The sequence below is a fragment of the Arachis stenosperma genome, chromosome 6 (genome assembly GCF_014773155.1).
Source record: "Arachis stenosperma cultivar V10309 chromosome 6, arast.V10309.gnm1.PFL2, whole genome shotgun sequence".
NCBI lineage: Eukaryota > Viridiplantae > Streptophyta > Magnoliopsida > Fabales > Fabaceae > Arachis > Arachis stenosperma.
Genome location: NC_080382.1, coordinates 73664254 through 73680282, shown reverse-complemented (window position 1 = coordinate 73680282; position 16029 = coordinate 73664254). Strand labels below are relative to the sequence as shown.

The window sequence follows — 16029 nt, the reverse complement described above, 5'->3', positions numbered from 1 at the left end:
TTTGATAGTTATCTCATTTTTTTTATTCACTTTCTTCTTCCTTTATTCTTTCAGAGAAGAATTAGGTAATTATAATACCATATTTTGTGCTCAATTATTAAAGCTGGTTCAATTTTTTGTTTTTAAAATTTTTTTTAGTGTTTGTTTGGACGTCTTAGATTAATAAAATGATCTTTTTTCAATAAAAAAGATTTTTTTTTTATTTTTAGTGTATTTGGTAAATTTTTAGTAATAAAAATAAAAGCACTAAAAAAATAAAAAATATTTTTTTTGAGAAGGTACAATTTATATTTTTTTAAAAGATCTTTTTTTTAAAAAAATATTTTTTCACATAATAAATAAACAAAAAAATATTTTTATATTATTATACCCAAATATAATTAATAAATTGAAAAATTTTTTTGTATAAAATATCAAAATATAAAATTATTTTTATTTTTCTATAAAATCTTTTAAAAAAGATAATTCAATTTTTTTTTTAAAAGTTCACTTAAACAAACTCTTAATCTACTTGATTCTTCAATATTTGTTACTCTGATTTTGATGTGCTTATTTTTATTTTAAAACAAATGCTTATCTTTTATTATAGTTAATGTAATTTGATTAAATGTTTAAGTGGTTAAAAATAGAAGGAACATTTGAAAAATTTAATATATTTTTTTTAGTGAGTCAATAAAAATCTAACATTTAAATATTTTTGTCGAATAAAATTTATTTTTTATTAGTATAATATTAATTTAATAGTTTGTGATCAATTTTATCAATATCTAAATTTTTTATGATAAAAAATAGTTATTTACTCATAAATTTATTAACAAACAGATATAGTATAAAAAAATCTCTTATGGCAAATATTCAATTAATGTCGGAATTATAATTTCAAGAATGTCTGAGATCAGATCTACTATGTATAAAAAAAGGGGAGCATCTGAATTGAATTGAATGACTAAATCAATACTCTGATCAACGAAAGAAAGTGAAAAAAAGAAGGAAGGAAAAAAGAAAAAAAAAAGAAGAAAGAAAGAAACAGTTCGAATTTTGAGATTGAGGAAAGGTCACACTGATAGTTCAGTTCACTAACCTGGAGTTACTACCGATGAGTTTCTTCACTCTTGATGCTAATCGCGTCCTTCATATAACGTTCAACCCCCTTCTTTTTATCCCTCCATTTTGTCTGGATTTGGGGATTAGGGTTTAACCCAATCCCCCGGTAGATTTTGTCTTTTCCCTCTTTCAGTTTTCTTCTGTTTTTCATTCTCTTTCTCCACCTGGCAATAAAATCTGCGCGGGAACCAATAACCGGACGCTATTTCGTTCGGTAAATCAATTGAATCTTGTTCCCGCAAGCTCCTCGCTTAATTGAAACTACATTAGGGTTTTTACATTCGTTTCATATATATACGTATTTTTTTTAATTAATACATGAACATGGAGAGCACGCGTAGATCGTTCGATAGATCGAGAGAGCCGGGCGCCAAGAAGCCCCGATTGATCGACGAGCTCGACAGCAGTTCCAACCCCATTTCCCGACCGTTTTCTCAGCCGCGGCAACCGCCGTCCTCTGCGGTTTCACCGTTGACTTCCGCCACCGCGAGGTTCCGAACTAACAGCGACAGGGACTCCGAAAGCAGCGACAGGTACCACCCGCAACCGCCACCGCACCAGGAGCTTGTATCTCAGTACAAGGCCGCGCTAGCTGAGCTCACTTTCAACTCGAAGCCAATAATTACGAACTTGACCATCATTGCAGGAGAGAACCTTTCTGCTGCGAAGGCCATTGCTGGCACCGTTTGTACCAACATTGTAGAGGTGAACCTTTAAAGTTTGCACTGTGCGCTTGTTTATGCTGTTTTTTTCACAATCTGTTTTCATGTCTTGTGCCATTTTTAATTATTTGGATTGAATTGAGTTGGTAAGAATCTAAGGTGCAAGTAATGAATGGGAAGAGTTGCAGTCCTGGGAGTAGATGAGAAAAAGAGATGTTTGTCCGGTAGTTTTTTTTTTTTTTTTTTTTTTAAAGCATTTATGCTTAACCCAATTCAATCAAGTTTCATTTGTTAATTGTTAAGGTTTTCAGAGAATAAAGATCTATAGTTTTTCAATCAAGAGGTAAAAAGAAAAACTAAGAATTATCCTTTGCTTGGTGATGGCAGTTTTGTAGGAGTATCATTAAAAAGTAGTGCTCTACATTTTTCCTGATTCTCTTTTCATCACTTTGTATAAAACAGGGGGTTTACAAACTTTGAAAATTTTCATTTCTTTTTTATTTGTTGTTGGATATGGCAAAGGAAATGAACACTACTGTTTCCTATTATAATCAACGCTCTGAAGTCTGGTTTCAATGAAATTTGCTCATACTTTTTAGGCTTAAGTTGTTACCCTTGTTTAGATATGGCTTGGCAGTGTTGTATCTGTTTCTTTGCTTATTAATTTTTTCCACAGTAGAAAAGCTGTCTCATCGCTTTAACGATTCAAATTTGTGTTAATGGCTATCCAGGTTCCAAATGAACAAAAGCTTCCATCTCTTTATCTCTTGGACAGTATTGTTAAGAATATTGGGCGGGATTATATAAAATACTTTGCTGGCAGACTACCTGAGGTCAGATATCTGTTCTGTTTTCATTTTTGTTGAACTTTAATGCCTTTATCTAGAAACTACTTATCACTTTATTTATTATATGATCTACAATGAATAGTCCAAATTCTGAGGTTATGAGGTTTTACACTATGTAGGTCACATCGAAAAAGATAGTTAGAATTCTTGCATTTCATTAAATATGAATATTCTGCTTGTTCTACTGGTAACTGTTATTCTCTTTGTATTTTTGCTGAGATATTTTTTCTAATTTTACAACCTATTTTTAACTAGGTACTTGCCCGTTACTCCTTTACATTTTAGGTATTCATCAAGGCATACAAACAGGTTGATCCACCTGTCCATTCAAGTATGAGGCATCTTTTTGGAACTTGGAAGGGATACTTTCCTCCGCAGACCCTTCAGATGATTGAAAAGGAACTTGGCTTCACACCTGCAGTCAATGGTTCGGCTTCTTCATCTGCTACACTCAGAAGTGAATCACAGTCACAACGCCCAGCTCATAGCATCCATGTGAATCCTAAGTATTTAGAACGACAGCGTCTTCAGCAGTCCAGCAGGGTGGGTGAAATGATTGCACCTAAAATGTATAAACGTTGAAATGTTGGATTTGAGTGGAGTTACTCAGGATTGGACTACCTTTTTTTTGGGTGATCAATTGAATTCTCATTCTTGTTTCTTGGATATTAAAATTGAACTTGAAGATATCTCATGCAACCAAATTCTGATCTTGATTACTTCTTACTGAGACACTTGAGACACAATGCAATAGTCCTGCATTCCACATCTTTGTAAATATGAACTTTCTAAGAAACTAAAACTCCTTTACTTTTTGTAAATATGAAATATCCTGACCTTTTTTCCTTTGGATATATTTTGGGTTTTATTGTTGTTTATATGGTTTAATATATTAATCTTGTTAGCTTGAGATTGAGGTAATCTTTTGAATACTTTTTCCCGTGTTGTATTTATTCATGTTTAGACCACCCAACATCTCCTCTTGACACTATACCTTAAAAAAATGATTCAAAATTCCAAAGAAGCTTTGTGATTCATACTATGTATCATGATTTGACAACTCATTCATACACTGTATTGCTTGGGAATATGCTTAGTTTCGAGTAGATATCATCTGTATAATTTAGTCATACATACCTCTTTATATCATATGTCAGGTACTTATTTCTTCTATCATGTCCATTTTCATGTCATGAAGATTAAAGGAGTAGCTAATGATACGACTAGAGCTATTTTGAACTCAAATGAGGATTCAGAGAGGCCAAGTAGAGTTTTGGGTGCTTCACGACCGTGGCTAGATCCTAGGATTAACATGCATGTATGTAGGGTAAATTTCTTTTCTTATGTCTGGTATTCATTCTATCAATTGTCATATTTGAATGTAATGGTTTATCTTGCATTCTAATCAGCGTATTCAAAGAGATGCATATAACAATTCTGTTCCTGAGAAGAGTTTAGCTGAATCCTATGGGGCAATAAAAAATAGTTCTGGTATTTCAAGTATTGGAACAACGGGCAGTAGGGTTACGGAGCTGGGACATGATAAAACTTGGTATAAAGCAGGAATCAGCGTGGCAGAGAACACGTCTAATCAAAGTAATGGTTTCAGTTTGAAGCTTGGTTTTTCGAATCGTGAAGCACCAAAGTCGATGAACTTGGGTGCACATCATCAGCCAACACAAAACTTAACTAGCATACAGAGCAGTGTAGTGCCAGGTAGCTGGAAAAATTCTGAGGAAGAGGAATTCACGTGGGATGAAATGAACTCTGGAATGATTGGTGATGGTGCAGCCAGCATTGCCAACAACATGAATACAGAACCATGGATGGGTGGTGATGATGAGAATTTGGTAAGCATGCTTGATTATTGCACTTTGCCACCTAAATTTATTCATCCAATTGCAGTTTATACATGGATGGTGTCCTTGTCCATCAATTTTGTTAATTTTTGCAACTTCAAGTTATCTTGTCTGATTGTGATTTTATGACAGATGATATACTGGCCCAATTTATATTAGGGTTTCACTACTTGCTTTTCATTAGGATCTTCATCTATGGGTTGGTTGTCTTAGGCTATATCTAGGAGTTTTTATAGACAATGAAATGAAGTGGCTTGTTATATAGTGTAGTAGATGATGTCCTCCTTATGGTTGAATGTGTACCAGTTTAATAAAGGTTGGGAATGGAATGCATGATAAATTGACAATCCTTCCTTGATTCCCCAGTTTGTTGGGACAAATGTAGCCTTGAGCTGCAAGGGTGGAATAGGTGTCCCTAACTTGCCATTCTATTCTCTCCTTAAAATTTAAGTTTCTTCCAAATATAGTTTACTTGAGCTTGACCATGCCACTTCCTCTCTATCACCCCTCCAAAAGATACTCTCGGATAAATTAGTGTTTATTTACATTAGGTGTATTATCTTATGCTATGGGAATTTAAAAAGGAAAGATATCACGGGGGATAAGAGCGATCAATGAAAGTCCTCATTTTCTATAGCAGGGTTCATGAACATAACCCTTGGGAATTCAGCACTTTGTGGATTTGATCACTGAAGAATTTGTTCCCAAAACACTGTTCCTCGGTCCTAGGTCTGTTTTACAGCATTACTATATAACTTTACCACCTTGTTTTATCATCAATTTCCAGTAAGTACTTAGAACCCCCTTTTAATATGATTTTCTCACATTGCCTTCTATCTTCTGTGCTATGTTAATTCTTATAATTGGAGAAGAAGGGTAATGAGACTCCATAAATATTTTCGACAGTGCTAAGAATGACAAGCTTATATGTCATGTTACATCTGACTTGTTTCCGTGTCCAGGATGGAGATCAATCCCAAATCTTGCACCATGATAGAGAAATATCTACTGCTAGGAAACAATCATTTGCATCTGGGGAGCATTCATCATTGCCATGGCAATTGCAGGAGCAGAGATCAAATGAAAAGTTGAATCTGAAGCCAGGTCACTCGGATGAATTGTTGTCAGCTTTAGGTTGCTTACCAGCTAATACAAGTTCTCTGGTTGTCAGGATGCCAAATCGGTCTTCCATGCCAAATGCAACCAAAGATATGTCTGAAACTATGGGACAAAAGCAATTTGATTCCATGGGAACAAAACCCACTTCTGTGCAGTCACCTTTGCAGCAGCAGTCTGCATCATTGCCTGTAACAAAGCTCCACCCTCATCCAACACAAAATTTGTTGGAGCAAGACAATGGGAAGGCTTCTAAAACATCACAATTTCTGGGAGATCTGCAGAGACAATACATTAGAGATCAACCAGCTGCCAATGCTCAAGTTGGTAGTTTGCATAGATCTAGAGAAAAGGATTTGCATGGTCCTTTATCTTCAGAGACTTCTTTTCTGCCAAGGCATCAGCAGCAGCCACTGGTCTCTTCCCAGACTGAAGTTATTGCAAAAACTAAGAAGCCTCTCCACTCTAAAGTCTCTTTGGGCAGTGAAAGTTCAGAACAATCAAAAAGTAGTTTGTCAGCTGCAACTGTGCAGACTAGATTCCTCAACAAATCAATTACAAATAGTTTTCCTGGTACAAGTAGTAGTCTAGTTACAAAGAATCTTCCCTCTGACTTAGGGGTTTGCCCAGCTCTATCAGGTAGACCCTCGCCTGCCACATTAATTTCTTCGGTATCTGCAGTTGCATCACCGTCAACATTAGTTCCTCCAGATGACGATTCTTCTATTCTGGATAACATATCACAAGCAAATACTGGACAGAAACCAAAGGTCTCTACAAAATTACCAACTTCCTCTAACATGAGCACTGTGTCAGCTCCAACCTCAACCGCTACAAAAAACAATTCCTTGAATCCCATTGCAAACCTTTTAAGCTCACTGGTTGCAAAAGGTTTGATATCTACAGATTCGGAGTCATCGACTAAGGTACCAACAGAGGCATTGGTTCAATTGGAAGCCCGTACTGAAAGCATTACTGCCAGTAGCTCATTGCCAGTTCCTTCAGTTACTGGTTCCACAGTTCTCCCAGTAACATCCTCTAAAGTTGTGGAAGATGATGCAAAAGCCTCCCTGATTGTAAGTCAATCAACCAACACCAAAATAAGGAATATCATCGGCTTTGATTTTAAGCCTGATATAGTTCGAGAGATGCATCCCACTGTAATCAAGGGATTATTGGATGATGGTCAGCATCATTGCAGATTTTGTGGTATTAAGCTTAAACAGGAAGAACAGTTCAACAAACACTTGGAGTGGCATTTTGCACGAGAAAGAGAGCAACATGGTCTAATTAGAGCATCCAGAAAATGGTATGAGAATTGGTTTCCGTCTGAGCCTAGTGATTCTGTAGACGATTATTGCGAGGAAACAGACAGGAGTCCATTTGATGCTATGGTTCCAGCTGATGAAAGCCAGTGCTTGTGTGTATTGTGTGGTGATCTGTTTGAAGATGTGTACTGTCAAGAGAGGGATGAATGGATGTTCGAAGGTGCTGTTTACATAAACAACTTGGATAGAAACGGTGAGATGGAAAGTAGAAATGTGGGGCCAATTGTTCATGCTAAATGTTTATCTGAGAACTCGGTAGCTGGCGGCATCAAGATGGTAAGCCTTATGGAATGGATCTGTCATTAGTTTGTTCAAAATTACAATGTGTCTATTGGAGAAGTGAGTTTACAATTTTATTGTATGGTGATTTATTGGACCTTTTCCATTTTTCACAGGAACAGGACTGATTATTTACGCCTCTACTTTGATGGAGAATCATAAGTTTACTGAGGGACTCAAGACAGGTTTACTCTACATACTAAATTTTGCTGTGATATGCATGCTATATTAGTTGCCTCTAACCGGTCTCTAAAGCGGTTAAACAATTTTGTGCTTATTTTTCTTTGTTTCTTTTGTACTCGGGAAAAGGTGTTCAAAGTATATATAAATTGGAGAGTTTTTGTTTTGCGGCTCAAATTTTGCATCAGTATTGACATTATTTGTTTTATTTTATTTTATATATTGTTTCTGCTTTTGTTTCTCGCGAATCAATTATATTTAAATCATGCTAAAATTAAACATTAGTCATTAGATATGGACTTCTATTGGAACTCTTGGTCAACGCAATCTTCTAAGATTAAGTTGTGACTCAATATAATGTTTGGAACACCCATTTCAAAAGAAAAAAAGAGCGAGTTCTCCCAAAATTTACTCTGAAGTCCAAGTCCCATGCCTTTAATTAGTTGACAAGAACAACTGCAGGAATTAATGTTTGGAACATTGTCGTCACGGTTTTGATATGGTTTTAGGGAATGTTAATGTTTGGGCACTCAGCATTCGAACTAAAGGTTCATTTTAATTATTCATTATCAAGGCTTTATGATGCTGATATAAAATGGGCCTTTGTGACCATTGTACTGCTGAAGCATTCGTCGATTCTCATTGCATTCCTCTGATACTATTTAGCTGCATGAAATTGTGACTAATTAGGGCGAAAAAGCAGCTTTAATAGAAGGGTAAAACCATAAAACATTTCACTGTGGTTTTTAACTTCGGATGGCTGAGGAAGCAAAAAAGCCGTATCATTCGCTGTAACCGAACCCAACAATGAGAAAGCATTAAAAAAAAAGGGTGAAGACAAATAGCTTCCCGCAGGTTCTTAGATATCTCCTATTTTAAAAGGTGAAGAACATTTTTGTCATTATTTAGCTGCATGAAATTGTGACTAATTAGGGCGAAAAAGCAGCTTTAATAGAAGGGTAAAACCATGCAACATTTCACTTTGGTTTTTAACTTCGGATGGCTGAGGAAGCAAAAAAGCCGCATCGTTCGCTGTAACCAAACCCAACAATGAGAAGGCATTAAAAAAAAAAGGGTGAAGACAAATAGCTCCCCGCAGGTTCTTAGATATCTCCTATTTTAAAAGGTGAAGAACATTTTTGTATTTTCAATTAATCCATAAACGTGGACTCTGTTTTTTGGTTAGAAATTTATTTGTCTTTACTTTTTCTCTACAAAAAAAGGTAATCGGTTGCTCCATCGGTTCCACTCGGGAGAAGGAATTGAACAGCGACTTCTTTTTTTTTTTTTTTTTCAATTTTTTTGTGTGCTTGGGGCAATCAGATACCCTTTAAAACCAGCATGTGAAACCCACGATGATATGCACCGTATGAAAAATGCCTCTAGAGGATTCTCATAATTGGTTTCTTACTCTAATGATACTTAATAGGATAGGACTAGCTGTTTCCTCACAGAACATGAATAGCTATTATAATTTATAAAGTATAAACACAACGGAAGGAACCAAACTTGTTCGTTCAGTCCAATCTCATCTTGCAGTGCAAAAATATTATGGGAAGCAAGTGTACCGTGGTTTTAGGTGTTTCACTATCTTTAACTATTGATTTCAATTATAAAATTAGTTTTAGTCATTAATCTCAATCATAATATATATTATGAATATTATGATTGAGATGAATAACTATAAACAATGAAATATTTAAAACCATAGAACATTTGAAATGTTTTCTACTTATCGCTTTGTTGAGGTACGAAGGTGTTTCATTACATTCAGAAAGAGTATAACTAAATAAAATAACGTATCAAAATTGATCATGAAAGATTATAATATTGAGAAATCTCAACATAAAAAACATTAAAACTAACTTGTAACTAAGAATGATAATAGGTCTCTATAAGGTCCGTCTTTCGTCCCCATTTATTAAAATACCTCCTATTAACTAATACTAATCAAATTGTGTTTCAAACCATCAACTAAGAGAGCATTATCTATTGAGGTTGAAGAATTTTTACCAACTTTTCTTTTGCGCACTCGGGTTCCAATCTTAGTGGCCCAATGATGAGCAGATATTTTATACGCTTTTTGGCATCATTTTTATATAGTTTTCATTACGTTTTGTTTATGTTTTATTATGTTTTCATATGTTTTAGTGCAAAATTCATATTTTTGGATTCTACTTTGAGTTTTGGTGTTTTCTTATGATTTCAGGTAATTTCTGGATGAAATTCATGAGCTTTGGAAAAAGTCTGATTCAGAGACAGAGAAAGGACTGCAGATGTTGTTAGATTCTGACCTCCATGCACTCGAAGGAGCATTTCTGGAGTTATAGAAGTCTAAATGGCACGTTCTCAATGGCTACGGAAAGCTAACATTCAGGGCTTTCCAAAAATATATAATATTCCATACTTTGTTTCGGAAATGAAGGCCCAAAACTGGCGTTCAACGCCAGCTACCAACCCCATTCCTGGCGTTGGATGCCCAAAAGGGAGCAGCTAGTGTCCATCGCCCAAAAGAGAGTCCCAAGCTAGCGTTCAATGCCCCTAAGGAGTACTAGCTCGTGGAGACACCCCAAACTCAGCCCAAACACTCACCAAGTGGGCTTGGAAAGTGGATTTTCGCACCTCTAAGTCTAGTATATCATATTTTTGTAATACTTAGTCACTAGATTAGTATTTAAAGAGGAGATCACCCATATTTAGGATCTTCTACCTTAGCTCTTGGACACTCTACACGTTTTACATTACTTTCTATACAGTATGAGTCACTAACCTCCTAGATTAAGGCTAGGATCTCTGCTGATTCTTATGAATTAATAATATCACTATTCTATTTCAATCTATGCTTGATTCCATTCTAAGATGTATCTTCCTTCTTCATCCTAAATGAATTGGGAGTGTAACTTGACCGTCATCCCTATTCTACATGGGTTCTTGCGAGTCCTTGACGGGATAGTATTGAACCACAAACTTGATTATACATCTTTTAGACGGCTAATCCACGACTTCGTTAGAGACTTCTCGAGACATCAGTTTAGCCGAGGTACGGGGCGATTAGGGCCTCTGTGGTATAGACTAGAATCATTGTAGCAGCATTCTCTGATCCAGAAGATCCGAACTTGTCTGTGGCATTTTGAGTAGGATCACCAAGGGAACGGATTGCTAGAGCTTCATCCTCGCTCAGATTGGATGACCGCTATCCCGGCGTTTGACCTAAAGCAGAGGAGATTAATGACCATTGACTTGGCGTTAGTCGCTTACAGCCTACCATGGAATGAATCAATTAGAAGTTGGAGTAGATGGTGAGAAAAGTTGATCCAGAAGGAAGAAGTATCTCCAAAGCCTCAACCGTTATCTTACCACTAATTTCACACCTATCTCGTAACGTTTCATTTATTTATCTGTTTTATGCATTTTTCACAACAACAATCATCTTTGTTATCTGCCTGATTAAGATCTACAAGATAGCCATTGCTTGCTCAAACCAACAATCTCCGTGGGATCGACCCTCACTCACCTGAGGTATTATTTGGATAACCCGGTGCACTTGCCGGTCTATATGTGCGAATATTGCGGAATCAATTTCGTGCACCAAATTTTTGGCGCCATTGTCGGGGATTGTTTGAGTTTGATAAACTATCGGATTATTTTGTTGCTTAGATTAGGTACATTTTACTATTTTGTTTTGTGTCTTTTATTTTCTTTTTCAAAAACTTTTTTTAAAATCCATCTTTTCTTTGTCTTTTTTTTGAGTTAGTGTTAGTTTTTAAGTTTGGTGTCCTTTGTGTGTTATTTATTTTCTTTAAAATTTCGAAATTGTTCTTTAGTGTTCATCGTGGTATTCAAGTTGTTCTTGTTTCTTTTCTTGTTTTGACCTTAAAATTTTTAAGTTTGGTGTCTTTTGGTATTTGTCTTCTTAATTTTCGAAAAATAGTGTCTTTGATCTAAAAAATTTTAAGTTTGGTGTCTTTTATTTGTTTTTCTCTTTCTTCATTAATTCGAAAAAAATAAAAAATATCTTTTCTATCTTTATTCAAATTTTCGAAAATCTTGTTCCTTTCTTATCTTGATTTAAAAATTTTTAAGTTTAGTGCTTTCTTGTTAGTAAAGTTTGAATTTTGATTTCAAATCTTATCTTTTCAAAAATCTTTTTTCAAATCTTTATCGTATCTTATCTTTTTCAAATCTTTTTCATATCTTTATCTTATCTTGTTTCAATTTCAAATTTCAAAATCAAATCTTTTTCAAATCTTTTCAAAATCTTGTGTTATCTTGTTGACTTTTTCTTTCCAACTTTTAAATTTCAAAATTTTTAAAATCAAATCTTTTTCAAATCTTCTATCTTATCTTATTTTCAAATCTTTCTTAATTAGTTACTTGTTTTATCTTATTTTAATTTTAAATGTTTGGTATCTCTTTAATACTATCCTTTCTCTTTCTTCCTTTTCAAAACTTCCTAACTAATTTCTCTCTCTTCTATTTTTGAAAACTTCTTCTCTCTTTTTCTCCCTTCTTTTTCGAATTACATGAATAAAATAAAAACAAAAAATATTTTAATTTTAAAATCTCATTCTTCTTTATTTTTGAAATAGTGCTACTTCTCTCCCCCTTTCTGTTTTTAAATTCTATCTAATCTTCCTCTACCTTCATTCTTTTTCTTTTCTTCAAATATCTCATAGGAAGTTCTCTATACTCTGACATAGAAGCTCCCATTCTTTCTTCTTTCATTGTTTTCTTTTTCTTGTTTATGAGCAGGAATAGAGACAAAGAACCTCTCTTTACTCCTGACCCTGATCTTGAGAGAACCCTAAGGAAGTGTTTGCAAGAGACTAGAGCACAACACTTCGGAGGAAACCTCACAGAGGTATTCAAACAAGAAGCTGAAATCACAGATACGACAGCCAATAATAATGATGGAGGAGATGCAAGGAAGGTTCTTGGTGACTTTACTGCACCCACTTCTAACTTTTATGGAAGAAGCATCTCTATACCTGCCATTAGAGCAAACAACTTTGAGCTTAAGCCTCAATTAGTCTCTCTAATGCAACAAAATTGCAAATTCCATGGACATCCACTGGAAGATCTACTTCAATTCCTATCCGAATTCTTGTAAATCTGTGATACTATTAAGACCAATGGAGTGGATCCTGAGATCTACAGGCTTATGCTTTTCCCTTTTGCTGTTAGAGACAGAGCTAGGATATGGTTGGATTCTCAACCTAAAGAAAGCCTAGACTCTTAGGAAAAGTTGGTCAATGCTTTCTTGGCCATGTTCTTTGCACCTCAGAAGATGAGCAAGCTCAAAGTGGAAGTTCAAACCTTCAGACAAAAAAAAGGTGAATCCCTCTATGAAGCTTGGGAAAGATACAAGCAATTGATCAGGAGATGCCCTCTTGACATGATCTCAGAATGGTCTATCTTAGATATCTTCTATGATGATCTATCTGAGATGTCCAAGATGTCACTGGATCATTCTGCTGGTGGATCACTCCACTGAAGAAAACTCCTGAAGAGGCACAGGAATTCACTAAAAGGGTTGCAAACAACCAATTCATGTACACTTCTGAGAGAAACCCTGTGAACAACGGGGTGACTCAGAAGAAAGGAGTTCCGGAAGTTGACACTCTGAATGCCATATTAGCTCAGAATAAGATCTTGACCTAATAGGTTAACATGATCTCTCAAGACACCTCCTATGAAGGAAATGCTTATGATCCAGATCAACCCACAATGGGGGAGGTGAATTACATGGGAGAATCCTATAGAAACACCTACAACTCGTCATGGAGGAACCATCCTAACTTCTCATGGAGGGATTGATAAACCACTATTTCATGATTTATCTTGTGCTCAATTGAGTGGTTTTTATCAACTCTTTACCCACTTATTCATATGATTTGCATGTTTTACATTTTCCTTCCTGATTCTGTGCTATGATTGAAAACATGCTTCTTTGGCCTTTATTTTCTTTTATTTAAATCCTCTCTTATTATCATTCGATGCCTTGATATGTGTTAAGTGATTTCAGGGATTACAGGGCAAGAATGGCTTAGAGGATGGAAAGGAAGCATGCAAAAGTGGAAGGAATACAAGAAGTTGAAGAAATTGCTGAGCTGTCCAGCCTGACCTCTTCGCACTCAAATGGTCATAACTTGAGCTACAGAGGTCCAAATGATGCGGTTCTAGTTGTGTTGGAAAGATAACATCCGGGGCTTCACAATGATATATAAATTACCATAGCTGCCTCGAAGTTAGGCGACGCGGACGCGTGAATGACGCGCACGCATCGCAGCTGCGAATCTCAATCCACGCAAACGCGTGGACGACGCCTCCGCGTCACTTTGCCACGACCTGTACGAACCAGAAAGTGCTGGGAGTGATTTCTGTACTATTTTTGACCCTGTTCTTGGCTCAGAAAACACAGATTAGAGGCTGAGAGTGGAGCAGAATCAAATTATTCAATCATTACTCACAATTTTAGGTTTTAGATGTAGTTTTTAGAGAGAGAGGTTCTCTCCTCTCTCCTAGGATTTAGGATTAGGATTTCTATTAGGATTAGGATTGTTCCTTCATACCAGGTTTAATAATTTATGTTTCTCTTCTATTTTTGTTTACTCTGGAGCTTTTATTTGTATTTGAATTATGTTGCCCAATTGGCTTATGAACTTTTCCATGTTAGAATTGACATCTTCATTCAATTTGAGGTATTCCAGATATTTATGATTTTAATTTAGTTTTCTATATTCTTGGTTCTGGTTGATTAATTGGTGACTCTTGAGTTGTCAAACTCATCGTGATTGATAATTATTATCTTTGCTGATTAATTTAGATTCCTATAACTCTAGTCTTTCCTTAAGGAGTTGACTAGGACTTTAGGTGTTAAATTAATTTGTCCACTTAACTGACCTTCACAGTTAGAGGTTGACTTAGTGGGAGCAAAAGTATAATTCTCATCACCATTGATAAGGATAACTAGGATAGGACTTCCAGTTTTCATACCTTGCCAAGAGATTTCTTCATTATTAGTTTGTTAATTTCTACAATCCATTTCTCTCTTTCAAAACCTTTTCAAAACCTAAAAACATTGTTTTCTATAACCAATAGTAAAACACACTTCCCTGCAATTCCTTGAGAAGACGACCCGAGGTTTGAATACTTCGGTTTATAAATTTTATTGGGTTTGTTACTTGTGACAACCAAACGTTTGTAAGAAAGGTTGATTGCTTGGTTTAGAAACTATGCTTTCAATGAGAAATTATTATAACTTCTAAACCATCAATCTTCAGTTCTTCAAAATGGCGCCGTTGCCGGGGAATTGCAAACGTGTGTCTTATTATTGGTTATTGTAAATATTTTTCAAAAAAAAAATCAAATTTTAAAATTTTTATCTTAGCTTATCTTATTTTGCAAAATTCAAATCTTTTTCAAAAAAAGATCATATCTTTTTCAAAATCTTATCTTATTTTTTTTTCAAAAATCATATCTTTTTCAAAATATTTTCTTATTTTTTTTCATACCTTTTTTAAAATGTTTTCTTTTTGTGAGTTTTTGTTTCTAATTTTATCCTACTACTATGAACTCTCACCCCTTTTGCTATGAGTCTGGTTACAAGTATGTTGCAGAAAGAGGAAGCTATAATAGGAATATGCATCAAGGTCTAAGCAATCAAAGATGGATGGAGCCAAGAGGATCTTGATCAACCCTTTAGGCAAACAACACCTTCCAAGATATCATGGACAAAGACCACTCTGCAATGCATACCAGGATGATAGATATAGTGGACCCCCTTGTAGTTACCAACAAGCCCCATCATATGCCGATGAACCACCTCCTCAACATAGCTTTGAACCACCACCCTCACAAGCCCCTTTCCACCATTCACCTCCAGGTGACCCTAATCCTTATCCACCACACCAACCACCATATGAACCATACCCAGAACCACCACCTCAATATTCACCATTTCCATATCCTTATCAAAAAGAACCACCTCCATATTATGGACCTGTTTTCCAAAAAAATGAACCCTCCTATCCATCCCAAACCTCCATGGAGAGCACACTTGCCTCTATCACTAGTCTCACCTCTACTCTTCAGGCACTTTTATCCCGCATGGACCAACCCTCTACCCCAATATTCAACCCTCAAGTTCCAATGCACTTCCATTTCAACCATATAATGATCCACCCATCCCATCACCATCATCCATGGAAGAGCACCCACATCCACCAACCCAAAAGCAACATGATCCCAATGATACTATTGACATGGAACAAGAGAGAGAGAGGATCATCTTCGTGAATCCATACTTCATAAGGAACTAGAGGAGGCATTAAAGGCGAAGGTAGTAGAGACCTTTGCAGATGAAGGAGTAGTTGAAGGGCGTTATCACAGAAAAGAAGCCATCAAGGAGGAATATAATTTCATACTTAAACACCTGGATCAAGCGATAAATCGGTTGCCTTTCTGACATTCGGACATTCAAGGAACCCCCATGGCTTCATATGCATAATCTAATGAAGAACGTAGCATGAAGGAGACACTAGAAACTCCAGTGGACAATAAGGAGCGTGGCTTTATACTCGAACAAGTAGAGGAAGCTAGAAATATTGAAGAAGAAGAAGTGGTTCAAGACTTAGGAGATGCTGAACCTCCA

General features: G+C 35.8%; 1 protein-coding gene and 1 non-coding gene across 4 annotated transcripts; one reads left to right on the top strand and one right to left on the bottom strand.

Moving 5' to 3' along the window:
• Positions 1 to 951: 951 nt before the first annotated feature.
• On the top strand, positions 952 to 8621 carry LOC130935595 (polyadenylation and cleavage factor homolog 4-like). 3 transcript variants are annotated; one of them, XM_057865409.1, is made up of 7 exons: positions 952 to 1809; positions 2498 to 2599; positions 2900 to 3157; positions 3813 to 3941; positions 4024 to 4464; positions 5436 to 7193; positions 7313 to 8619. In XM_057865409.1, exons 1-7 carry the CDS (start codon positions 1423 to 1425, stop codon positions 7322 to 7324), a joined length of 3087 nt encoding a protein of 1028 aa, XP_057721392.1. In that variant the 5' UTR covers positions 952 to 1422; the 3' UTR covers positions 7325 to 8619. The 3 variants fall into 3 exon arrangements, with proteins under 3 accessions (XP_057721392.1, XP_057721393.1, XP_057721394.1); XM_057865410.1 differs by having other exon boundaries at positions 3813 to 3932; positions 7313 to 7567; XM_057865411.1 differs by having other exon boundaries at positions 1791 to 1809; positions 2870 to 3157; positions 7313 to 8621.
• A 4048-nt stretch (positions 8622 to 12669) lies between these two features.
• LOC130937086 (small nucleolar RNA R71) lies at positions 12670 to 12773 on the bottom strand. Its single transcript, XR_009068320.1, has one exon. It is a non-coding gene; the product is annotated as a small nucleolar RNA R71 (small nucleolar RNA).
• Positions 12774 to 16029: the final 3256 nt, after the last annotated feature.

What these genes read in the sequence shown, in the direction of transcription:
- LOC130935595 (XM_057865409.1), top strand. Translation starts at nt 1,423, where the DNA reads ATGAACATGGAGAGCACGCGTAGATCGTTCGATAGATCGAGAGAGCCG. An exon ending in GTCTTCAGCAGTCCAGCAGG is followed by an intron (nt 3,158 to 3,812) that starts GTGGGTGAAATG and finishes CATGTCATGAAG; the next exon opens with ATTAAAGGAGTAGCTAATGA. An exon ending in TTAACATGCATGTATGTAGG is followed by an intron (nt 3,942 to 4,023) that starts GTAAATTTCTTT and finishes CATTCTAATCAG; the next exon opens with CGTATTCAAAGAGATGCATA.